The sequence below is a fragment of the Acomys minous genome (genome assembly GCF_964271855.1).
Source record: "Acomys minous genome assembly, chromosome: 9".
Classification (NCBI taxonomy): Eukaryota; Metazoa; Chordata; class Mammalia; order Rodentia; family Muridae; genus Acomys; species Acomys minous.
Window position 1 is genome coordinate 70,867,366 of NC_140490.1, and position 26,201 is coordinate 70,893,566.

General features: G+C 44.1%; 1 protein-coding gene across 2 annotated transcripts in view; it reads right to left on the reverse strand.

The window, feature by feature from the left end:
- The window catches only part of AOAH (acyloxyacyl hydrolase), a 228,933-nt gene that overhangs the window by 133,979 nt on the left and 68,753 nt on the right, over window positions 1-26,201 (reverse strand). For both annotated transcript variants that reach the window (XR_014782173.1, XM_084796996.1), the window contains exons 5-11: window positions 24,761-24,820; window positions 19,025-19,095; window positions 14,069-14,129; window positions 12,946-13,016; window positions 12,115-12,163; window positions 9,609-9,657; window positions 7,452-7,546 (exon numbers count right to left, since the gene is read on the reverse strand). Coding sequence is in view for 1 of the 2 variants with exons in the window: in XM_084796996.1 (XP_084653122.1) it covers window positions 7,452-7,546; window positions 9,609-9,657; window positions 12,115-12,163; window positions 12,946-13,016; window positions 14,069-14,129; window positions 19,025-19,095; window positions 24,761-24,820 (456 nt within the window). In the remaining variant the exon portion in view is untranslated. The remainder of the gene's footprint in view (window positions 1-7,451; window positions 7,547-9,608; window positions 9,658-12,114; window positions 12,164-12,945; window positions 13,017-14,068; window positions 14,130-19,024; window positions 19,096-24,760; window positions 24,821-26,201) is intronic.

The following is a 26,201-nucleotide window of genomic DNA, read 5'->3' on the forward strand; positions in this document are numbered from 1 at the left end:
TTCCATTTTATAGTTCTTGGCATTATTTCCTGGGCTGTTGGAGTCTTGTTCAAAAAACATTGTCTATGCCTATATCTTGAAGTGCTTTCCTCTAGAACTTTAAAGATTTCATGTTTTATATTGTGTTTGAACCCTTTTACCTTGATTTTTCTGTAGTATGATAGATATTAGATCTAGCTTCATGGAAATCCAGTTTCCACAGCACTATTTGTTAAAGACAGTCTGCCTGCCGTTGTGCTTGTACCATGCTGTTTATGTTACTATGGTTCTGTCATATAAGTGAAGATTATATATTTTGAAGAGCATGGATTTTTGATGCTAAAAATTGATGCCATTTGTGCTTTCATGTAAATGTTGAGATTTTTTTTCCCGTACCCTGAGGAACATCATTGAGATTTTAATGGGAATTGTATTGAGCCTGTAGGTTACTTTTGGAAGTACAGCAATCTTTAACAATATTAATTCTACCTATCAATAAAAATGCAATGTCTTTCAATCCTTCTAGTGATGTTTTCAACTTCTTTCTTCAATGTCTTCAAGTTTTCATTGTTAAGGTCTTTCATCTTGGCTACATTTATTCCTAAATACTTTTAGTATTTTTGAAACTATTGTGAATAGATATTTTTCATGATATCTCTTTTTATTTGTGGTGAAAACTTTCTATATTGACATACAGAAAAGCTACAAATTTTTATGTGTTGATTTTGTATCCTGCCATTTTGCTGAAAACATTTGTCACATTTGAGTTTCCTGATGAACTGGTTAAGGCCTTTAAAAGTATGGGATCATGTCATCAGCATGTAAGGATAATTTGACTTCTCCCTTTCCAATTGGTAGGCTTTCATTTCTTTATCTTGTCTTACCCCTCTAGAGAAGAAGTGATCGGGGAACATTCATAATTTCTGAAGTTTGATTTCTTAGAGTTACTTTTAGTGTTCTGGGAGACAGAAGAATCCCATACAGAGATGGCTACATGAAGAGACATCCACTCTGCGTAGGTCCCCTCTCTATGAACGCACATGCCACCTCCTGCTATAACGGACAGGGTGGCTCTTGTCATGACCCGCTGTATCAGTGCTCCGCACATTTCTTACTGCACTGTTTGAGCCAAATGCAACCCAGCAGCAATCACGTGCTACTACTTGTAGTGTTCTGAGTCAGATGCCCGCAGGGCTTTCTGGGTATAAACGCACCTTGGAGCTCTGTGCTTAGAAGGACCTTGCACCTCGTTTAATGCTCTGCTTCTGTACCCAGAACTTAAGAGTCATCTATTTGCATGTAAGTGGTAAGGAAACATGTGTCCACGGGGTAGCTGGAAGCGAAGCTCATACTGGATCCCGTCTTCTGTCACCTCCCAGGGAATGTAGCCATTCACTCTCCTAATCAGACTTCCTCCTTTGCAGATGTTGTATCTGCCAACCAAGTAGTGATTAGGTGATATAGGCGGGGGAAGACCTGTGCTCTGATGCTCCCTTCTGGCTCTTGTGGGAAACTAGGCACAGGAAAGGTAAGAGTTTGAGTCTTGTACAGTGACAGTTGTCTTCTTGCTAGCAGTGCTAGGATCTGGTGGGCAGGAGAGGTAAAGTCCATTTCCTCACCCAGTACTTACCCTATCTCAGAGCAGAAATTTGAAGACGCCTGGGAGTCAACTGATTATTGTAGGCTGGGACAGCAAGTCCTAAGCAAGGGAAGTATCTGGATGGGTTGAAATTCTGAGGGGAACTGGGAACCCTGGGAGGGTTAGGCCTGGGTGTCTCAGGGTATACCCCACAGAGGTGATGAGTCTGCACTTGGCCTGGGCACCTTCTGCCTAAGGAAGCGTTTGGTCTGGTAGCTCCGAAATCATCTGAGTATTCTTCCGGTCTTCCTCAGCCTGACTTGCCTTTCTCTGTTCTGCACAGCCCAAAGCTACCTCCAGTGATGAGCTGCTAAAGGATTGTGGGACTTTGGAAGCTTCACACATGAATCCAGTGCTCTTTCTATTATATGTAGAAACAGCATTGCTTAACATAAAGATGAATGGAATGTTCATGCTGGTAATTTAAAAATTTTTAGAACGATTAATGGCAAATGAAAGTCACCTTGTCAAAGAGGACACTGCCAAAGAAAATAAAAAGAGCTGTAACTTTTAGCATCTGTCTTAGAGTTTCTATTCCTGTGGTTAAAAAGCAACTTGAAGAAGAAAGAGTTTGTTTCAGATTGTAGTCCCATACCACAGCCCATCACTGAAGGAAGTCAGGGCAGGAACCTGAAGGCACAAGCTGGTGCAGAGGCCGTGGAAGAATGTTGCTTCTTGGCTTGCTTGCTCCCCACAGCCTGCTCACCATGCTTTCTTATAGCTCTAAGGCCGTGTTTCTCAACCTGTGGGTCATGACCCCTTCGGCAGTTGCGTATCAGCTGTCCTGCATAGCAGATATTTACATTATAATTCATAGCTGTAGCAAAATTTCAACTATGATGTAGCAGTTAAATAATTTTATGGTTGGGGGGTGTCATCACAACATGAGGGACTGTATTGCAGAATTAGGAGGGTTAAGAATCACTGCTAAGAACATTATGATGGGTAGATCTGGGCCCAGGGGTCCTGCTCAAACTATGGCACCAGCCAAGGACAATAAATGCAGTAAACTTTGAACCCCTACCTGTCCGAGCCCTTCCTGACCAGCAGGAATAAGACTCAAGACAATCAGGTTCCTTCTCAAGACGGCAGCTTCGCTTGGCGGGAAATGGCCCCGCCCCCAGGCGGGCAAAGGCTTATACCCTCAGCAAGAGCCAATCAGGGAGAGCCACGTGTAGCCTCTCCATAGGTCTGAAATGAGTCACGGGACGTAAGGCTTGATGCCCGTGCTGATAGCCATATAACGACTTGTTTACTAGGGAGAGCACTCACAGTAGGGAGGGTGGAAGGCGGAAGCCAGCGCCATCTTTAGGCGTGGCAACATCGCAGCTCTCGACACCTACCCAGATCTAGCCAATGGACAGGACATTTTCCACAGCTGAGTGGAGAGTGAGGTCTACTTCCACACAAACTCTGGTGCCCCATATTTGACCACGTCCCCTGTATGGGGAGGCCTGGTGGCACTCAGAGGAAGGATAGCAGGCTACCAAGAAGAGACTTGATACCCTATAAGCATATATAGGGGGAGGAGGACCCCCTCAGTCACAGTCATAGGGGAGGGGAGTAAGGGGAAAATGGGAGGGAGGGAGGAATGGGAGGATACTAGGGATGGGATAACAATTGAGATATAATATGAACACGTTAATAAAATATATTTTTAAAAAAGAGTCACTGCTAAGGAACATCAGCCCAGGAGTAGCACTAACCACAGCAATCAAGAAAAAGCATTACAGACTTGCCTACAGGCCAATCTGGTGAGATATTTTCTCAGTTGAGTTTCCTTCTTCCTATATGGCTCTAACTTATAGTAAATTGACATAAAACTAGCTAGCACAATTGACCTCTTTCTACTTGACACACAAACACGTCATCTTTCAACTAGAACCTTTCCTTTTCCATTTATCCCCAAGATAGTGTGCTAATACTGATCTCAAAACATAAAGCATCCCAACTAAAAACACAAAACAAAACAAAACAAAACAAAAACCAAAAACAAACAAACAAACAAACAAACAAAAAACTCCCAGGATTAAAATGTTGAAAGTCTCAACTCTTTAATTTCCCAAAGTGTCTCTAACCAAGAAATAGTCACAATCAAATCAAATCAAAACAAAATTCAACAGTATAAAAACTGTGCTGAGCATTGGAACCCACTTATAATCCTTCCAGGCTCTGAAGGGCCTGAGTAGTTGGTTCTTCTCAAGTCCGCCATCTGAAACACACATCCCTGGCTGCTGCTGTCCTTGGTAGTTGTCCCAGGGTGTTGGCATATCTTGCTACAGCAAGGCTGCAATTTTGGGGTGTCTTATTCAGGGATTCAGAATCTGAACCATGGTTGGTTCCAAGTCTCAACTTTTCTCCATGACCCCTTCAATCCTGGACCTTCTACTGCAACTGTGGCTGCACCTCTAACAAAAGCCTCTCCCAGTTTCTCTGCATGGATTCCAGCTCTGGCACAGAGTGCCAAGCCTCAGACGATCCCTATCAGTACTTCTTGTTTTTAAAGCAAGCACCACTTGGGCGACTCTTACATAACCAAATTTGGCTTGTCAGCATGGGATGCAGCCTTGGCTTCATCTGGGCTGTCGCTTATGTGTGCTGACCTTGAGGGAATCCTCCTAGATTTATGATCCTCAGTTCTCTTCTTAATCACAGATAATTTCTCAGCTTCAGCTACCCAGCATCAGTTGTGCTGGTGAAGCAAAGATTTCACTGCAGTGGTGCTGATCTCTTGTTTATTATAGCAAGCTCTTCAGATCTAGATGACCAGGCACCACAGATACTTAATTCAAACTATTGACAGTCCTGATATTCTTGTCTTGGTCACTGCTCTAATGCTGTGAAGAGACACCATGACAAAGACCATGGTGACTCGTAAAAAGAAAGCATTTAATTGGAGGCTTGCTTATAGTTCTTATAGTTGTAGAGGGCTGGTCGGTTATTATCATGGTGAGAAGCATGGCAGCATGTGGGCAGGCTTGGTACTGGAGAAGGAGCTGGGAGCTACATTCTGATTTATGGGCAACAGACAGGGGAGGTGGTATGGGTTTTGAAACCTCAAAGCCTACCCTCAACAACACACCTTCTCCGCCAAGGTCACACCTCTTCCACCAAGGCCACACCTCTTCCACCAAGGCCACACCTCTTCCACCAAGGCCACACCTCTTCCACCAAGGCCACACCTCTTCCACAAAGGCCACACCTCTTCCACCAAGGCCACACCTCTTCCACCAAGGCCACACCTCTTCCACCAAGGCCACACCTCTTCCACCAAGGCCACACCTCTTCTACCAAGGCCACACCTCCTAATCTTTCCAAATGATTCATCTAGCCAGCAAATACATGAGCCTATAGGAGTCACTCTCATTTAAATCACCACAGGTCTTTAAGGGACTTTCAAACGCTCTTCTGAAATGTCACAAGCCATGTGCTATCATCTGCATTTCTCTCAACACCCTTCTCTTCCAAACTCCCCACATTTGTCTTTTAAGCTCCCACTATAACTCTTTAAACTCTGAACACTCAATGGCTTTTCTAGCTCAGAATTCTGTCATAGCAATACTCCATGAGTACCAATTTCTGTCTTAGTAGAGTTTCTATTGTTGTGATAAAACACCATCACCAAACTCAACTTGAGGGGATAAAGGCTTATTTCGCCTTACAGCTTAGAGCCTATCATGCAGGGAAGTCAAAGCAGGAACTCAAAGCAGGAACTCAAGGCAGGAACCTGGAGGCAGGAACCTGATGCCAAGGCCATAGAGAGGTGCTGCTTAGTGGCTTGCTTCCCACAGCTCATTCAACGTGCTTTCTTATGCCTCCCAGGTTCAGTTATTCAGGGATGGTACGGTCCACAATGAGCTGGGCCCTCCCACATCACTCATCAATTAATGAAATGCTGTACACACTTGCCTACAGGCAAATCTGTTGTGGGCATTTTCCCAACTGAGGTTCCCTTCTTCTAAATAATTCTAGCTGTGTTGACATAAAACTAGCCAGCACAGCATCTTTAATGAAAAACACACACACACACACACATACACACACACACACACACACACATACATATATATATATATGTATATGTGTATATATGTATGTATATGTATATGTAGCTCAGGCTGCCTTCAAACTCAATATGTAGCTAAGGCTGGTCTTTAATTTCTAATGCTTTCCCCAAATGAATAGATTATAGATGTGTACTACCATACAGATCTTTAATTTGCATTTTAACTAAAAGCACCTCTACCTTTATTTTCCACTGGGCCCTGACAAATATGTTGATGGTTCCAGTTGTTGACATGTAAGTGGCCTGCCCCCTAGGTTGCTTAGCAACCTCTGACATCATCACCTGCTCACCACTAGGTGTGCTCCAGGGGCCCAGTACAAAAGGACAAACCCAGGCACGCCCGCCTCTCTCTCTTTCTTACTTTGAGGCTCTTACTCTTGCACTTTCTCTAAACCCCACCCCTAGTCTATCTCTGCCTCTCCCTACTCTCATGGCCCGGTCAGGTCCCAACTCCTCTCCATCTCCCTTCACCCTAAATAAATCTTTCCATAGTCATATCTTTTGTGTGCCATCTCATTTTTTATCCGAACATCAGTATTGGCACATGCTCTTATGATGACTTTCACCTTAGGAAGCTGAAGCTGCAGATGACAAAGCACCCTTCGTTTGGGTGTGCCATTCAGGCTGCCTTGCCCTGCTCTCTTGATCTTATCCTAGGTGTTTGGACAGTTCAACTGGGGAAGATAATGGCCCTTCGGAGCAGGTGTGTGCTCAGGTGATGATAACCTTCTGATAAGCTGGCAGGTGTGTGCTCAGATGATAATCTGAGCACATACAGCCATCATCCTCTTTCATCCCATACTGGAGTCCCTTGGCATTTGTGAGGCATGGTTTCTGAATACCTTTGAATAGCATTTTTTTAGATGCTCAAGTCTCTTATATAAAATGGAAAAGTGCTTGCATATGACCTATGCACACCTCCCAGATACTTTTAAATGGCTCTGGATTACTTACAATGCCAAATATAATATGAGCACATATCGATAGTTAATGTGCTATATTGTTCAAGGAAGAATGACAAGAGCAAGTGTGTGCATGTCATTACAAATGCTGTCGGCACAGCCTGCCTACAGCCTCTATCTACAGGCAGTTGACCCTGTGGGTGTGGAACTTGCAGATCTGGGTGATTTATTCGTGATCTGATCATCTAAGCCCTGAAAACCCCTCTCACACCACCCTGCTGTGTTTGGTAAGGTCAGTGATTATTGGGGCTTCTGCCTTTCCTTTTTGTCTGTGAGTCTATCACTGTGAGTTTATGATGACTGTTTCATCTTTTTTTTTCCACTTAAAAAAAACCTTCCAGGATCTTTCTGTTCTTCAGGAAAGGGTGAGAGGTTTCTCTGATGCCCTTTTATGGAGCACAGCAGTGGCTATCAAGAGCCCAGCAGCCTGCTCTGCCCAGCGTCATCTTGCTTAAATACAATATCCAAGCTGGAAAGATTCCAGGAGAATCCAACACATGACTGTATTCCTTCTGCATACCAGGCAGTCTTGGTTGCCTTATTTATTTATTTATTTATTTATTTATTTATTTATTTATTTTTCTGGTGGGAACTGGGCTGAGTCTGCGAAGGTGTTGAGGAGAAACCCTTTGCCTGCATTTGGCTGGAACTGACAGTGGATAAGCCCTCCATTAGCACTATAGTAGCAGTAATGATTTTGCAAGCGGAAATTTGCACCTGTTTGGATCTGGCTTCATATTGAGAACACAGGGAACAAAAATGAGGGCCAGCATAATCCGAAATGGGTGCTGCCAAAATTACTTACCAAAGACATCTGCGAAGCTGTCAGCCATTCAGGAGGGATGTGAAAATGAGCCCCAGCTGAGTCTCCCAGCAAAATGATTCCCCTGGGCTGTGAACCTAGGAAACACAATTTATTTACATTATTTATATACCCACACAGTGGGCAGCCTCCAGAGTGAGTAGCTATGAGAGCAGATAGCCTGGTGGTTAGCGAATGCACAGTACATCCCAACAGTGATGCAGTGCCACTTTTCAGGAGTTAGAAAGTGTGAGGGGAGCATTCAGAGGCAGATGAAATTTCTCACTCGTTGGAACTGCAAGCTAGGCTGCAGAAACACAGGTGTGCTTCCTGGCTCAGCACAAATGCAACTGCTGCACAGCATCCAGAGTGAATGATGGATGAACACATGAGTCAGGCTTGATCTGAGTTCAGAAATATGTCTTATATTTCAGTAGTGGAGATGGCTTTCTTAGAGAACACGCTGATTCTCTTTAAGAGGTAATTGACCTCATGGAGCAATTTTGATAGTTTAAAGATGTGATGGTCTCTGAAAGTCCTTGAATGCACATACACGAAAGGCTCCAGATGGACAATCCTGGCTGATTACTAGAGAGAAGGAGACAGCAAGGTCTCTGTGCAGCCTGCATGTGTGGACGTAAGAATCACTTATTCAGATTCTGAGATAATTCTACACAAACCACTTTCTGGAAGGTCCACCCTTCTAACCACTTAATGGCCTAGAAAAAAAAAAAATCAAAGGATCCCTATAGAGTCAGAGAAGTCTCCTTTCTCTAGCCCCAAATCACAGGTATGAGGCAGAGGGTGGCCCAGCCTTGCTGCAGTGGCTTACTAGCCTTGGATTCTATGGAAACTGTCCCTGGACCATATGGATGGAGACTAGGAGGATCCAGGACATCTAGGGGACAATGTGCTGGGATGTGGAGATTCAGGGGGTCTTCCTTCCTGGCGTCAGTAGCCCAGAAGGTTTAGAGTGTCATCTAAATCTGCATTTGTTGTTGTTTATTATTGTTGTTATGGTTTTTATTTTATTGCAGCTCTAGTGTTTTAGCACAGAGCCACTCCTCGAACTCCAGGGTTATTCACAACTTTATCTATTTTTTCCTGTAATACTTAGAAACCAGCAGATGCTAAGAAAATGTTCCCCCACGATGCTATCCCCGCAGCTGACTTTTTACTTTTTATTTTGAGATAGGGTTTCATTAAGTTGCTCAAGCGAGTCTGAACTCACCCTCTAGCCCAAATAGGACTTGAGTATTCAATCTCCTGCGCCAACCTTTTGAGTATATGAGATTACAGGCCTGTGCCACCAGGCTTGGTTATAAACTTATTCATTCTTTTTGTCCCTCAACAAATGTTTTGAATCTGCATAACTGTACATTGGTCTTTTCAGTTTCCTATTATCTTCTTGGTCCCGCCAAGGGCTTAGAGGCAACTAGGTTTTAGGTTGATCTTTGTCACGCATCCTGTAATCAAGTGTAGCCCTTGGGATAAAATTAGAGTAGTTATCCAGGAAACACCTGCTGAACGAGTGAATGACCAAAAAGCATCTTCAAGGGAGAAGTGGTGGCTAATATTGAACAGGGAAGATGCCTTAGTGTGTTCCCCTGCCATGGGTTTCCACACTGGTGGCTCAGAGGCCCAGGCATTTGGGCCTTGAGAGTAGGAAGCTTTTGCCGTAGCTATGTGTGGAGGCATCTGCAGGCTGGAGTTTGGTTTTCTCTCTTAGGTCGTTCAGATACTCATCTTTAGAGACTGTCTCCCCAGTTTCGGGTGACTAACCTTGATACATGTTGAAAGGGACATGCAAATGATTAACTATTACTTCCTGTGTTGTTTGGGAAAGTCTCAGATTTGGATTACCCTGTTATCCACCCTGCAGTCTTCCCTCATGTTAGCATTAAGGTTTCCAGTCCCCAAGTGAAAGAGTCAATTAAACAAATTACATTCTGCGTCTTCTAGATCTGCCTTCACTTCTATCCTTGTATTTTTCTAATAGGTTCCAAAAACTAATATAAATTAGGTATTTTAAAGTAACTGCTAACCTCAGACACTGCCGCATAAGAATCATTACTTTTTCTCTTCCATTTGACTGAACTACAAAAAAAAAAAAAAAAAAAAAAAAGCCCTACTGTAGTGACAGGGACTTTTAGTCTGTACCTTCACAGAATTTCTTCTCATATGGAATTCCATCTTTTGGATCAATACCCTTTAAAAGAGAAATGAAGAGATTACCAGTGTGGTCTTAAGTTTATGAGACACATTCTCCAAACCCTTCCCAGCTGAATTTAACATGCAAAGGCAAATCAATACGTAAAGCCCTTTCAAGCCTTCTGAGCCTCTAATCCAACACAGTGATACTCCATGTATTGAGCTGGGTTTAAGAGGAATTGGGGATAGACCAGGAAGATAAGAAACGAGGCCCACTCCTTCAGAACAATCTGGGGCAACCATTTAGAAGTAGAGCTGGGTCAAGAGGGACCCTTTTAGGAGCACCGAGGCCTGATTGAGCCTTGAGGCCATAGTCCGGGTGTGCTCCCCAGGCTCCAGGCTGGAGATCAAAGTGTCCAGACATCTCAGAAACACCAATTCCTATCTGCTTTACACTTTCATCCCACACTCAAGCCAGGGCACACTGATGAAGAGTGGAGACATGGTGGTTGTTCCCGTGGAATGGGGTACTCTTGACGTCTTGCGGACAGGGCCATAGGAGGCTGCAAAACACTCTACAGTTTGTATGATGACATGTCTAACTCAAATGTCAACACCTCCTGGCTTGAGAAACCCCAGAAGGGCAAGTGGTCCTGAGTGGGACTGAGCCATCAAAATCAATCAAACCTCCAAGCTGAAGTGAGACCGTTAGTGGGACACCTGCCCCTTAAAAGAGACATTAGTAGAAAGGGGGCTTTGTGGCCAGAAATATGATGGAAACAGTGAGTTCTTGCTCCTGATCTTGAAAGCTCCAAATGCACATGGAAACGTTATACTGTGTGGGGGGAGGTCCAGAAAGAAATGGCGGCATGCAGCTCTGTTTGCCCTTGTTCCCGACTTGGTGGTTCTGAGTCATTTTTCCTCTGAAGAAAGTCATGGGTACGGAGGTCTGAAGATCATGTCTTTCTCTAGTCAGGAACGATGAGCTGAAGGCTTTGCTTCCTGAGCTCACAGTGGGTTGTTTTAGTCTTTGCTTGGCCATCTCTTTACGGAGGTAGCATAGGATGTCACAAGCAGGAGGAACAAAGGAAGGCATTTTCACATCCTAATCCTTTGTCCTGCAGAGAGCAGGTTGGGTTCATTGCAAAAAGTGTTCTCTACATCTTAAGGCTCCAATACCAATATTCTACTCCATAAGAAAGTAACATAACTGAGGATAGAGCGCTTGGGGTTGGCATAGTTATCTGCCAGGCTGTATATATGCCAGAAGCCACAGGTCCTGACGTACACTGTAGGGGATTGCTGGTGCAAGCCTGGTCCACTGCTGTCCTGGAGAGAGACAAATGCTTATAGGAGCTTTCTTTTCTTTGTCTAAGAAAAAAAATATGAGGCAACAATTTCCTTCAAAGTCAGCAATCTTTAGCTTCAAGGCTCCTTGTCTGCATAGCTCCTGCCTGTGAGAGTGTTGGGAGTGGCAAAGAACTACAGAACATTCTAGGTCAGTGGTTTTCAACCTGTGTGGGTCAGGACCTCTTTGTGTGTGTGTGTGTGTGTGTGTGTGTGTGTGAGAATATCAGTTATCCTGGATATCATATATTTACATTATGATTCCTAGAAGTAGAAAAATTACAGTTATGAAGTAGCAACAAAATAATTTTATGGTTGGGGGAGGAGTCATGGCAACAGGAGGAACAGTATTAAAGGGCCAAGGGTGGCCGCATTAGGAAGTTTGAGAACCTCTGTTCTAGGAGGAGTAGAAAGGCATCGATAGGCAGTAAATATTTCTATATAAGCACTTCAGGCTTGTGAAAAAAATACCTCAAAAGAAACTGACCTGAAATTCCAAGACTGTGGTGATTTGTATGAATTTCTTTCATGTTTGTAAGTAATAATCTACTTTAATACTTGAATTTGTGTTTTTGTAAATTGGTTTCTTTTTTTCTCCACAAGGACCTTCAAATCATGTAAATTTAAGATGACTGTAGCACATGAATCTGCAGCCATTGCTGCCCACAGGTAAGGATTCAGTGGGCTTTCTGCTTTCTCCCCGTCCTCTCCCTGGAAGCTACCAACCCGTTATGTGTTGGCAACAGAATCAGCTTTAGGGTATGAATGGTGCATGCTGGGTAATCTCCACATTGCCTGACAAGGTTTATGAAAGAGAACAAAGGGCTGCAACAAAATGGAAACACTGCGAAGCCTTTTCTATTTCCAACAGCTGTGTGGGTGCTATAGACTGCTGATATCAACTCCCCTTTCATCACACTGTTCAAACAGAATGAAAGAATTAGACAGGGGCAACCACAGCATGACTTAAATGGGCTGTGACTGAAGGAGCCTCAGTTCTGACAACACCGTTGATGATCCTCCTATGTGCTGGAAAATCTCTACCCCTCATACAAGTAGCAGGAGTACAGTTCCCATAGGCTCTCATCTTCCCGGTGTGGCTCAAGAAAATACACAGTCGGGAGGGCGGGAAGTAGGAGTTGGGGTCCGATGTAAACTCACTGCTTACCCAGATGCCATTGCAGTTGGAGTCCTGATGGATATCCCAGTTATCTGGCCTACAAAGAAAAGATCAGCATTGTTTTGTTTTGTTTTGTTTTGTTTTTTGGCATACACACAACATTCAGTGAATGTTAGTTCCATGAGCAAGTGCCACAGGAAATGCCACTGTAAGATAACAGTGCTCTTCAAGGACCCCATGTGTGCTGTGACATGCAAAGGCTTCCAGTTAGCCTCTCCGTTCTTGATTTGGAGCATTTCTGGGAACCTAGACTTGAAGCCAGTCTTTTCAATGACTCAGTGTTCCTGCAGACTGTGTAGTTGTGGAATGGTGAGCATGAGAAATAAGTCTGCAGACCTTTTTTTTTTTTTTTTTTTTTTTTTTTAAAGCAAAGTGAGGCTGAGGCTGCAAAAACTGCCTGTGAGCTGTGCAGCACCCGGTCACCTTAATGCTCTAGCACTGGATTCACGGTGTCAGTAAAGGGTGGCGCAGCCTTGCTTTGAAGGCAGAGCTATGGTTGTTGGCCATGCGGCCAGGACTCAAGCAGGCTATGTGTCACAATATGAGGAGTCTACACCTTGCTCTAAGGGAACAGGACACAACTTCTGGGTTTAACTCACTGGTAGAACTCACTTGGGGTTTGTGTCCAGACTGCTGTGCCATTAAAGTGGAAACTTTCTGTTTTGTTTAGTCCCTAATGTGACCCAGAGTGCTTTGCAGCAGGTTCTTGGTAACCATATTTAGACAAACAATTGTGTGCGTGAATAAATGCAGGACCTTTCTTCTGCAACCGGGGTTCCCATGCTGGGGAAGCCATTGTTTCACTCCAATAAGAGTTACCTTCTGCCCGGGTACACTGTCTTGTCACTGTCATTACAGTCTCTCCCTCGCCAGTGGTATCCCCGCAGCGTCTGAAATTGAAGAGCACGCACAGGAGGAGGTTAGCCTTGCTATGACGCTGCCCACAGCGAAGGTTAATCAGGGCTGTCTAAAGGATACTGACATCTGTGGATTTTAACTCAAATATTGAAGATCAGTGTGGAAATTAAGATTGCTATAAGACAAGCTGTGTGAGGGAAAATGTAACATAACACCAAACTCAGAAAAGGCAGGAGTGTATGTATCAGTGAATGTGTGTTTATGGGTGACATTGGGTGTGTGCCTGTGTCTGGAGGTGTTAGAGTGTATGTATATGCACATATGTACATGTGTGTGTATATATGTATATGTATGTGTGTGTGTGTGTGTGTGTGTATGCCCTTGCATGTATGTGTGTGGCAGGTGTAGGTGTGTGTGACCGTATGTCTGTGGACGTCTCTCTCTGTATATGTATTACTGCTCATGCATACTCTAAGAAACAGCAGGACTATCAAAGTGCCCCAGTTATTCTGTTAATCAAGTCTTCTCAGAGTATGAAATATTTCATCCATTTGGCCAGTGGTGAATTTTTGGTTGGATAATTTAAAATTAAGTCTATGCAAACTGCCGATCACTTGGATTCCTATGTTGCTGAAACAGCCAGAAATCAAAATTCCATCATAAAATGTTTCTTCCCAAGTTTCTCACCCTGTGTGTGTGGGTCAGGACAGACCCCTTGTTTTTTTTGCTTTCCCAGAAACCTCGTTGGCATCATAAAAATTCTAAACCCTACCGTCACTTGCACGTAAGTTACCTAGTAAGCTCAAGCAGGCATCTGAGTTTCCAAAAAAACTCACCCCACCCTTTTAGATAGAGACAGTCCCCATGGAGAACTGCAGCTGGAAATGGCAAGAAGAGGAAACAGAATGTCTGGGTCTATGGTTTACTTTTATGGGTGCTGTTTTTATAAAGTTGAAAAAGTCCTTAAAATTGTGAACCGATGTATGCTCATGAATGAAATTCAATCTTGTCTCATTAAAGGAGAGAAATTTGTAGATGAAATATAATACGCAGTGAACACCTGTTCATTCACAGCAATACTCACTGGGAAGACACTGTATTTGTCTGAATCTACATCCTTGAATGGCACAGCCTTCTTTAAAGACCTAGAAGGAAAACAAAACACCTGGTGAGCCAAGAAAAAAAGAAATAGTGTTTGTGAAAATAGGCACATTTGCAGGCAGGATGTTTATGTAACAGAAGTTGATCTAAAAATAAAACCTGGAGTCTGTCGGCATATGAGAGCGTCAGCTACACTTGGCCAATCACTGCTCTTTATTCAACAGAACCATTTTCCCCTTTTGCTTAACTTGGGCCATTTGGGGAGGTAAAATAAATGAATTAGAGTTGTAGGGGACATGGGATATTGATGCTACGACACCCAGGAAATAGGAGACTACATGTTGGGTCTAGTCAATGCACCCCAGCACTCCTGGAGTGGCTTGACTAGGAGTGGCCCCCATAGGCTCATGTATTTAAATGCTTGGTCATTAGGGAGTGGTGACACTTGACAGAGGCTAGGCAGTGCGGTCTAGGCGGAGAAAGTATGTCTCTGAGGGTGGACTTTGGGGTTTCAGAAGGTGAAGCTAGGTGGAATGTCTTTCTCTCTTCTTGCTGCCTGTGGATTCAGATGTAGAGCCCTCAGTGTCTCCAGCACCATGCATGTCAGCCCTCTCCTTCCATGATCCTGGAAGTAAGCCCCAGCTAAATGCTTTTCTCTGTTAGAGTTGCTATGGCCATGCTGATCTTCACAGCAACAGATCACCAACTGAGATCACTCCAATTGTCTGTGTACCCTTTGCACACTCTGTTAAGAAAGTTCTTGCTTTTAACCACTTACTGTAGGAGTCTCAGGCACTTAATGGACATTAGCTGGTAACTTACACTCTTCCTTATGAGACTGAGTGGCCAATGTCACAGACATGATGGCCAACATTAAAACAGATCAAAGTTATGGATACTCTGAATGGAAGGGCATTCCTGTGCTTTGCTACCAGATGCTTCCTTCTTCAAATGGCAGAACTGCTCCTCCATCTGTTTTGTGGGGAATCAGATATAGAAGAGCAGAAGAATGCATTGTGGGGGCAAGAGGAGGCTGTGCCTAGGTCCTAAAGTCTAGAGTTAGTAACAGGGGATTGTCTGGGATTTTGTAATGGTCCTCTGAATCCAGGGCATCTCTTGAGATCCTTGAGGCAAATGTTGAGGAGCTCAACATAAGTGGGGCAGGCATTTACAATCTAGTCATTCACCTAAAGAAGAGGCCTGGGAGTCTAGAGGGCCAGTGAGAGAAGAGGTTGAGCCCAACTCTCGGCTTCCTCCTTTGCCAGATGTGTGGCCACTGGAGAGTAACTTTACCTGGTTGAAAGGGGACAGTAATAGTGTCTACCTCATTATATACAGTGGGTTTTTGATGCATAGAAATCACAGCTAGTTTTGTTATGACAATGATTACTGAACCACACGTTGGTTTAAAGAGCAAAGAAGGCTGCACTTATGTGTAGTTTGTAGGTTGTAAATCACCAAATACTTTATGGGATGGTGTAAATTATAATTGAAGCACAAAGATTTTTTTTAAAAGACTAAAACATGCTGATTTTCCTTTTATCATAAAGGAATAATTTCCTTTTTAAAGTTGGGCCAAGAAAACCCATGGCCCAGATGCTCCTGAATTCAAACCTTCAAAGGTGATTCCGTTACAGAGTTGTCACTTGAATATCATTGGAAACTTCAATGGTGCCTTTAAAGAAGAGATGTGGGTCCCACTCCAGCAGGCAACGATGCAAGGATTGGACATCTGGGGGTCTGACTGCATCCCAGCCTCGAAGCATCTTTTTTCATGTCTTACAGTCCCTTCTTCTCATAAGCTGAGGCTCCCTGCACCTATGTGAAGCTACTGGTTCTGGGATTCAGGCCAGCTGGCTGCCGGGGTTTTTTGGCAGATGAGCTAGGAAAAGTTTGTAACTCTTAGGAGACCCTGAATGTGGGTCAGATTATATCTGCCACCTCCTCTCTCCAGCTATGCTAATAGTGATCTAGAGACCTTCAGCAAATGTAGCCCCCAAGAAGCTCAAGAGACGATGATGGTGGAACATGGGAAAACTTTCATTATGGCTTAAATTATGTTCATTGAAAATGTAAGTTAAAGTTTTACCTCCCAGAAGTAGTGAGCCTGGAGTTAATCTATGTAGGTCTTTGCAGATGTAATCAGGCTAATGTGAGGTCTTTCATCAAATATGACTGGCAGGTTATAAGAGGTAAAACAATCACCCAGGGGCAGGGGGAATGATCCTATGAAAATTGAAGGTGGCGATTGGAGGGTTGCAGCTATAAAGATTGATGGCTACCACAGCATCCAAGAAAAGGCAAGAATGATTCTACCCAGAGCATGGTCAGAGGAGCACTGCAGTGAGAATTTTGGTTTCTTAAAAAACCCCGTTATGTTAGGAGAATATGTTTTTTTGTTTTAATATCAGGTGTGGGATAGGGTCTGCTTCAGATTGTCCACAGCCACTAACTATGCTTTGTCTTATGCTATAGGAGGGGCATGACTTTGTCCAGCTGCAGATAGTTTGGAATATGAGGATTCTTGGGAGAGTATAACTATGAGAGCCCTGAGAAGGCCTATGGCGGCTGCTGTGCCCCCTGTTGCTGCTTTTGCTATTGCTAGATTGCTGGTTCCTGGATTGCTGGTATTCTGACAATGAAGATTGAATTTGCCCCAAGGAACTCGATTCCCCTAACCAGGGAGAAGTAGTCTAAATAGGTTTATGCCCCCTTTCCCCTCTAACCTTCTTTCTCACCTGCCTAGTGTTGGGGGGGGGGGAATGGAAGGGGTTGGGGTGTAGAAGTGGGGTAGGTAAAAGAACCCAATAAAGTAGGCAAAAAGCCTGGTAACAGAGCATAGCCCCGATGCCCTTGGTTTTGAATTTAGTTTCCAGGCCTAAGACAGCATACATTGTGATGTATATTTACAGCAGCAGCACAAAACTTATACAGCCCCTGAGAGAGCACCTGAAGCCTGAGACTTGTGAGCATCCCACATCTCCCTTCTCTTCCTATGACGGCTGGAGCAGCATGGAATAAAGTAACAGGAGCTTCCACAGTAAATCAAGAGAAACAGATGCCAGGGTAGATGCTGTTATGGCCTAATGAATAGCTCACATCCATAAAAGCATTACTTGTACATGTAATATATTAGCTCTGACTTCTGAACTATAGGCAATTGTGGGACATAGACAACCAGGGGTCAGATTTGGGGACGTATTGTCCAAGACTCATCTGGAGAATGCTTGAGAAAATGTAGTGCTCTCTCACTAGGGCTGGGGTCAAGAAATCTGGCTTTTAAAGGTTCTCAGGTGGTTCTGAGGTAGCAAGAATTCAACTTACAGTTTGATTTTAGATAAAAGAAAACACATCCAAAGACATTAAGTGGCTCAAGTCCTTTAAATCAATTCAAGAAAAAAAAAATCTCTGAAAGAGAGTAAAAAGGATGTAGGGAACTAAATATACTCGGGGCGTGTAGGTGGTGGTGGGGTCCTGGGGGAAGTACTTCTTTAAGGGTTGATGTTGTGCTGTAGACACAAAATGTCCCCAGAGGCTTCTGTGTAGACGGCTTGGGTGCCAGCTGCTGGCGCTGTTGAAGGATGACTGGATGGGGCCTCATCAGAGGAAGCCGTTTGAGAGTTGGCCTTTGAAGGGTGTTTATTTTCCCTAGAGTGGTCCCTTCTTTTCACTAATGGAAAGTTAAAAAAAAAAAAAAAGCTAAACTATTTTGCTTCTCAAGTTACCATTTGTCTTACTGTTGGGAATATTAATTTTACGATTTTCAGTTTAAGCACAGACATGGGGTGAAGCTAAGACCCAGCATGGTTTTGCTGCTGTCATTTCCAACAGTGGAGACTGAACCAAGGCCTCGATGCTAGCTGAGATAACGGACTATTATTGAGCTTCATCTCTCAGCCTGGAAAATGGCATTGATGTGAGTGTGTCGGGGCTGGGGGTTGTGGAATTTGGGGCGGTGTCTTTCAGTGGTTACAGCCATGACCAGGGTTGACAGTGGGGCTTGGAGGGAGACCCGAGTGAGAGAAAGTCCTGAGTGAATGTGTGCTGCTGTCCTGGGCTCAGCCATGCAAAAGACCACAGCCTCAGACTCATGGGAAAATGGCAGAGCCTTCTCCCTGGGGCGAGGCTTACAGAGAGAGCGTAAAGCCTTTCTTTGGTCATGTGCAGATACTGATTGATAGTGTGTGCAGACGTACCATCCTTTCCTCCACCTTGACATTTACTGCTGAAGGCTGCTACCTTTCAGACCCTGCTCCTACAGAGATCCGCTAAACCTGTCTTCTTGATCCACCTGTACACCAAAAACTGCCTCCTTGTTTCACTGTATGCATTCACACCTCTTCCCTGTTCAGCTGTAAGCAATAGCCACACCTCCCTGTTTAACTCTGTATAATGATCACATTGAGCTGTAGGGTTGCTGAGTCTTCTCCACCAGAGAGCCAGGTCTACTCGACCCCAGCTTCTGTGTCTTTCTATCTCTCTGTCTCTCTGTTTCTCTGTGTCACTGTCTCTGTCTGTCTGTCTGTCTCTCTCTCTCTCTCTGTCTCTGTCTCTCTCTCTCTCTGTACCTGTTTGTTTTTCTTCATTCCTTCACCCCCCCCCCAGTCAGGTAAAATTCCCCCACTGTGCTAGAATGTGGCAGCCTGCCTCATCCACATGTCTCGCAGCAAGAAGGAGCTTTCCCCAAGTGTCAAACAATGGTTGTCGGAATGCCTACTGGGACGAGCTCACTGGCGCTGAGGTTGCCTGTGATATACTTCTGAAATTATTTTATTTAAAGAAAGTTTGTCTTTTAGTTTTTATATAAGTCATGTTTTGATCAAGAAACACGATCAATTATAGAATGACGCCTCTTAAATATGAACGGTGGTTTAGTCCCTCTAAAGCAACGGCAAACAAAGACACATCATATCTGATTGAACATTAGAAATATACGTACAATTCAATTTTCTGGCAGATCTTGGACAAAAATGGCAGTGAGCAAATATTTGCACCACTTCTAGGATATTTCTGAAGAGATAAAAAAGACAACAAAAAGAGAGTTGGTTAACTCAAGGTATGGCTCCCACCGAAAGACCCCTCTGAAGTCTGCGTGGCTGGACCTGGATCTGATTCCTTTTGTTTATCCAGATGTAGTTCTTGCCATTGCTTCTACATCTCAAGCTCATTCTGCCTTCGGTACAGAGCCCCATCCTGGTTCCGGGGGCTGGAATCCAGTTTTCCCCTTCACCCAGCCATCTGCTCGCACCTTCATAACCACCCCCAGATTTCTTCCCAAATGTGTCTTGCCTGCCTTGGTCAGGTACGTATGCATTTCTCTTATTGAATGCTTTGAAAATAGGCTAAAAACACTTTCAAATAAAATAATTCTATCCTATTGGGATAGACAGGGAGAAACAGTTGCTTCTCCACCATTCCAGAATCCTTCAGGTGGCTATGAGGTGCACCTGTGGGCAATCACGTTATTTTAACTCTGGCCTAGAAGAAGTATTAAAAATTTCAGAATATAGATGAGGTATTGTAAGGGTCTCTGCACTACCTTCCCAGTGTCCTAGGAATAGAGGAGTAACCTTGATGAGAGAGACCCCCAGGTCTGTGCATAGCAGAGATGTCTTCAGCTCACCGTGGGGGTGAGGGTCCAAAGCAGAGGCTCTGAGAGGGCTCTTTGGGAAGCCTATCAGGCAGTGCTGATGGCTTAGGAAGTAGTCAGAAAGGAGATGGTGGAAAGTGAGGCAGAAATGCAGGAGGCTTTATAACTCAGGATGCAGCCTCTAGCCTATCTGATATGCACATCTTTATCCTGGATGTACTGAATTTGGCACCCCAGGGTGGATCCTGGCAATCTGTCCTTCCTCATGTTGTTATGTAATCTTCATGCCCACTCTCTTGGGTCAGTCTTCTGAACATTAAGACTTGAGAAACTCTATTCCAGGTCCTAGCCACTCAACGTATGGTCATCGTGTCAGTGTGACCTGGGGGCCCCGAAGAAATGCACAGCCCTCCCCCCCACATATTGTAAGACAGTCCATATTTCAGCAAGATGCTCCATGTCCACACCAAAGCTTAAGAAGTCTCAATCCTGACTCAGGAGGCACGCTGCCCCATGCTGTGGACGTATGTAAAGGGTTTGGCATATTAGGGGATGATAAAACATCTCAGAGTGCTGGAGCATTGGAATCCACAGAACTCCATGAACTATGCAAGAAATAATACATTATGACATCTTAGACTGAATCTTCCTATCACCCTGAGGACAGTGAATAATTCTTGAAGGAGTCAGGCAGGGGACTGTATTTGTGTCTCATAAGATATCTAGGAATGCTTTGCCTAGAGGAGGAAGAAGGGGAAGAGTTTATAGGAGATGCGAGTCTGGGCTTCCTAACCTTTGGCTGCCTTGTATGCTATGTGACAGCCTCTGCTTGCTAGATGCCAGCAGCACAAATCAATCTCTAGGCTCTACCAAGTGTCCCCTATAATGGACTGGCAATGAGGAACAAAACTTTACTAGTTAGGAACCACATTGATGTGAAATGTGGTACAAAGCAGTAGCAGTGGAAGAATGGGCTCTTTAGAAGGTTAAATTCAAATACTTCGGGTCTGATTGAGATCAGAACTGTAGGCATATAATAAAGCAAATATGAGCATGACCTTATCCAAATCATTGGAAGCATAGAAACACTTTGAGACTTAAGTCAGCTGCATCCAGATGTTGGAGCTACTTCTCTTTGTATTTACTTTAGTCTGAAAGCCTGCCTAATTATTCTAATGACAACGTAGAGCTCAACATCGGTGAGCACCAACACATAAAAATTATACGAACAGTCTTATAATTACCACACAAGAGGTACAATAGAATAAAATTCTATAATCGCACAACTGTTCATTGTCAAAAATCCAGCTGGAAGGCTGCAGCTGCCTTTGATATTCATTGAGGAGACACCGGGATCTGGAAGGATGCATGGGATCAGGAAGGATGCACGGGATCAGGAAGGATGCACAGGATCAGGAAGGATACACGGGATCAAGAAGGATGCACGGGATCAGCAAGGAAGCTGTAGACAACGTAGCACGTCCAGAGTTCCCCTGCTTCTTCTATCCAGACACAGCTGTTCTTATCTGACCTTTGACCCCAAGAAAGTCCCACCGCATTCGCTCCCATCACTCAGCCTCTCTGTTGTGGGTATTGACCCAGCACCCACCATGTTGAGGATTTTGGGCTTGTCAGAGCTCAGGACACAGCATGAGGAGTTCAGGCAGCTCTGGATGTGTTGCCAGTTTGATTTAGGCAGGAGACTCCCAGCTGCAAGTGCCTGGCTCCATGGATAGAGCTGGTGTACATGGCTCTGTTGGTGTCTTCTTGTGGAGCTCTTGTCACCTCTAGGTCCTTTTATCCTTCCCCTCCACTGTCCAGATTTGTAAACAGATAATTCTTTTTTTTATCTTTTTTATTATGCTTCTTTTTTAATGTATACATTTATATTATTACACACGAATAAAATAAACTACACACAGCAGGAGGAACCACAAGATAATCAGGAATTATATAAATGTTACATTCATAGTGATTTGGCTATTTAAAGTTGGCAAACTTGAAGTAAACATCTTTCCTATCTTATTGGGTCTAAATTTCTGCATGAAGATCAATATCTATCATATCTCATCTCTATTAACTTAAAACATCTATCTTGATCTAAAAACATCTTAACCCCTAATCTACTAAGCTTAATTATAAGACTAAACTATCTGGTCTTCAACCCCATCAGAGATTTGAGAAGGAATAAAGCATAAATACCTGAGTGAACTGGAAGTGCAGGTTAGCAGCTTCCAAAATGAAAAAGTGACTGAGATGTTTACTGCCTGAACAGTCACCCAACACTCTCTATAACATTGGAGCATCATCTTCAGCCTTCTGGCCCAATATATCTGACAGACATATTTGCAAGGCAGGAACTATTGAGGACTTGCTTACCCTGTCTTGGCAGAATTTGGCCCTTGACTCTGCCTGCATCTAAGCTTGCCCATTTTTAGGCAGAATTTTGTCTATGGCAGAAAAGAGCACATTTTGCCTATTGTTTGGTTTGGCACGTTTGAAGCCAACTCCATAAGGAGGTTCTTTGATGCTCATCATCTTCTTTGAGATCGGATGGATGTTGCCAGGAGTTAATTTGTCTTATTGTCAAAGAATCTTTAAAATAATAAAAAAAATCTTTAAATGCCATATTCTGTAGGTCCCTGGGACTTTTGAAGACCTTATTTAAAAATTTTACCTTATATATCTATAGAATCATATCTATTAGGCCTAGAATCTATATTCTTGTGATAAAATTAGACTGGTATTTGACATGACCATGATTTGCATCAATATACAAAATCCAATATCATTGAATTAAAAATAACATTATTTGTGAGTAACAATTAAGGCCTTGAGATGAGGAGTAGATTCAATAATCTACCTTTTTTTCTACCCTCCCTCTATATTTCTATATCCCCCTTTCTTTTCAGCTCCTATCTCCTTACCTACAAAAGAAAGATAAGGAAAAAGAGAGATGTTCCAGAATCCAACCTAGTTTCTTCTCTATGTAAGGCCAATAATAACTTATAACCAACTCCCAATGAAAATAAGCAAACCAATTCTTTTAGTAAAGATTTAGGAAATCTATGTTTGTGTTTGTACTTGAGAGTGCAATTCCCTCAGAGGCCAGAAGAGGTTGTTAGAGTCCCTGGAGCTGGAGTTACAGGGCATTGTAAGGCTGGACCGAGTTCTGGTCCTCTGCAGGAGCAGTGCATGCTCTTCACCCCTGAGCCTTGTCTCCAGCTCCTTCCTGACGAGGCTGCCACAGGAGAAGGCTGGGAAGGACAGATAATGTCATTTGCTGCACATCACTCGGTGGGCGGAGCTCACAGGCTCACAGGTCCCAGTCACGATGGCCAGCAGTTATAGCCAGTATCTCCTGAGCAGACTGTCAAAGACACTCACATTTTTTCTCCTTGGTAATTTTAATGTGGAGTGGAAATACATTGGGAGAAGCTTCTGGGGAAGATTTCTTCTGTTTTCTTAATTGTTGTAACATTCAATAGGATTTTTTTCTTTTTTTCTTTTTTCTTTCTTTCTTTCTTTCTTTCTTTTTTTTTTTTTCTGGCTCTGTGAAATTAGAACTGTGCCTCACTAATTATGCTTTCAAGTCTAGTGACAGAAAAAAAAACTGTAAAATCCTAATTAGCCTTTGAGTTCGTGCCAAAGCAGTTTGTGCCAGTAAAATAAACAATGCCTTAAAATAAGTCTTAAACTCTTGCTGAGAGGAACAAAAGACAAATCGTATTGTCCTCTGCTCTGCTCAGATTTCTGAAGGTGCTGCTCATGGACGTTGTGTGGTGCCTCAACTTCTTACCTAATGTATTAAACAGACCAGATGAACTGGCTACTACCAACCTTTAACGGTTCTGTGAATTAAGCAATAGGTGGCGAGGCTGACATCAAGATGCATTAATCAATTATGTAGAAATGTCTCGGTGTTACCATTTCACTTGGATCGGCCTTGGACATCAAAACTCAGGACCCCTGTAGGTTTCCACATGAAATTATTGTATAGGGCACACAGTTGTATAAGTCGATCGATTGTTTATTATTTAAATTTAACTGGACATGCTATAATTTTATTTGCTGAGTCTGGTTAGCCTTGAGATAAGTGATTTCCCTTCCCTTTGTTTCTATGTTGCTAAATCAATAATACTTAGACACATTGCGAGGTGGTGAGTGATGAGGTAAGCCAGCCGGGAAGAGACAAAGCGAGGTCTGTGCACCCCGACTGCTGTGGAATGTATCTGTACCATCCCCAGAATGTACCGTCCCCAGCATCCAGCCTACTTTCCCGCTTCCCTCTCAGCTGGCACCCTCTCAACTTGCCCCACTTACAAGAATTGAAAGTGTAATTGCTGAGGCAGGATCCCAACAATACCTTAGCAAAGGAGCCTCAGTCAAACACTTCACTGGCTGATTTGAGCTAAAGCATTCTCTCTGTTCAGAAAGAGTCATTATGAAGAAGGCAAGTGGAGCTGAGCAGCAGAGATGGTGGTTCCTGGGTCCTCAGGCCTCGGCAGGGTAGCAGGTGCTTTGAATATATAAGTCGATTACTCCTTTTACAGAGGATATTACCACTGTCCTACTCCCACAGCCGGGGACGCAGAGGCTCAGCCAAGTGAGACCCTGCCTGATACTGTGCTTTAGAAAGTGGAGGAGCGGTGCCGCTAGTTTCTCTGTAATGGTCTGTCAGAAAGTAGGGGTTCTCTACTTGGCCGTGTCCTGAGACATCTCTGGTCATCTCAGCGGGGGAGGGAGGGATAGTGCTGCTGGCACGCAGTGGGTAGACACTAGAGACAGTGTTTGATGGCACAGAACACGTGACAGCTCCTACCGAAGAGCCAGCTCTAAATGTCAGAGTACAGGGGGTGAGGTCCGGTGAGGGGTGGGGGCGGCGAGCGGTGCTAATATAGCTGCCACAGAGTGAAGACAGGAGGACACGAGGAAAACTGGAAATGAGCTCACTCTCCTACTTCAGTCCAAAGCGACTGCAGCGTTGCTGGGCTTTGTCCAGAGAAGCCTCCGGCTTTTGGAGTGTGAGCGCAGGAGAGCACACGGAGTTTGAAAAGGCTGGCCTGCTCCCAGCTGATTGCTTACCGTGGTAGAGGACCTCGTGAGGATTTGTCTTGCCTTCTCCAGTGTAAACTTCCAGGCCTCCTATGGAAGCAGAATAACTTTTATTTCACCTGTGATTTACATGTCTTTTCTAAAATTAGATTCAAAGCCTACACATATGCAATAAATTCATCGCTCCACTAATTTTGATAAAATAATTTAGAGAAAGGCAATTTCTTGGTACTAGCTTTAAGACTTTACTCCATGCGCAATGCTAATGACTTTGCAGACATTACCTTCTGCAGTTTTACAACAGCCCTGAGAGGCGTGACCATGGCAGTTGGATGAAGAAGGCAAATGCATCAAAGCAAAGAAGCTGGCTCCACATCAGTAAGCAGGGACTGGCGGACACTCACTCTGAACCTCTGCTCCTTGACAGCCATGGTGCAGTGACATCCCTGGGTATGGGGCCCCTCTGTAAATCCTGTCCTCATCAGAGCATCAACAGCCCTGTAGAACCTTGCAGCCCTGCAGGCACAACCAGCGCCCAGTGAACTCCGTCCATCTCTCACCTACCTACTCTTCTCTATACCTGCTGTTGTCTTCCATCCATCTCTAGAGTATTTAACTACATCTTAGAAGTATACATACATTGCAAAGATAAAGCATTAACTAATTGCCAGTAAAGATGGTTATGAAAAAGTTCCAAAGGACCACTGTATTTGTGACAGGCAGAGACACACAACTTGAGAGGTGTGTGTGTGTGTGTGTGTGTGTGTGTGTGTGTGTGTGTGTATCTCCATCCACTGCTTCCCAACAGTAGTATCCCACACTCAGTGTACATGGGCCAGTGTACATGTTCTCATCCTTGGCCTGCTGCTGGGCAGCTCTGAAATTTGCTCAGGAACTGACATATTCACTGTAAAACCCCACTTCTTACTCTCACTTGTATCTCATCTGAAGCTGGCGTTGGGGTTAAGTGCCAGCTCTGGGTCCCTGATAAGGTCATCGCTGTCTTGAAGCTGTGACCATACATGGAGGGAGGAGACTTCTGAGATGGCAGCAAGAGCAAGAGCAAGCCTCACGGGAGATGCGGGCCTTCGCGTTTTAACAGACATTCAGGACAAGGGGCACTGTTTGACTTTGGTCTGTTGTTCCCATGAACTCCTTTCCTTCTTTGTGGGCCTGGGTGGGAGTGGGGGGCAGGAGAAGAGGAGGACTACAACAACTTCTGAATTTGAACTGGAGTCAGAGGGAACCTTCCAGAAGGAGCTGCCACAAAGAAGCCAGCTCCACTCATCCTCCATGGGTGGATGATGGACCCCGACCCTCACCAGCATCCCAGGGTGTCTTCCCCAAATCATGATCCTTTGGTTCAAGTTCAGAGAACAGCAAACATGTGCCTGGGTCAGAGGCAAGAGTCTGGTGGGTGACAAAGAGTGCACAGGATTGACCTAAAGAAAGATGACCTTCTACAGCTGGT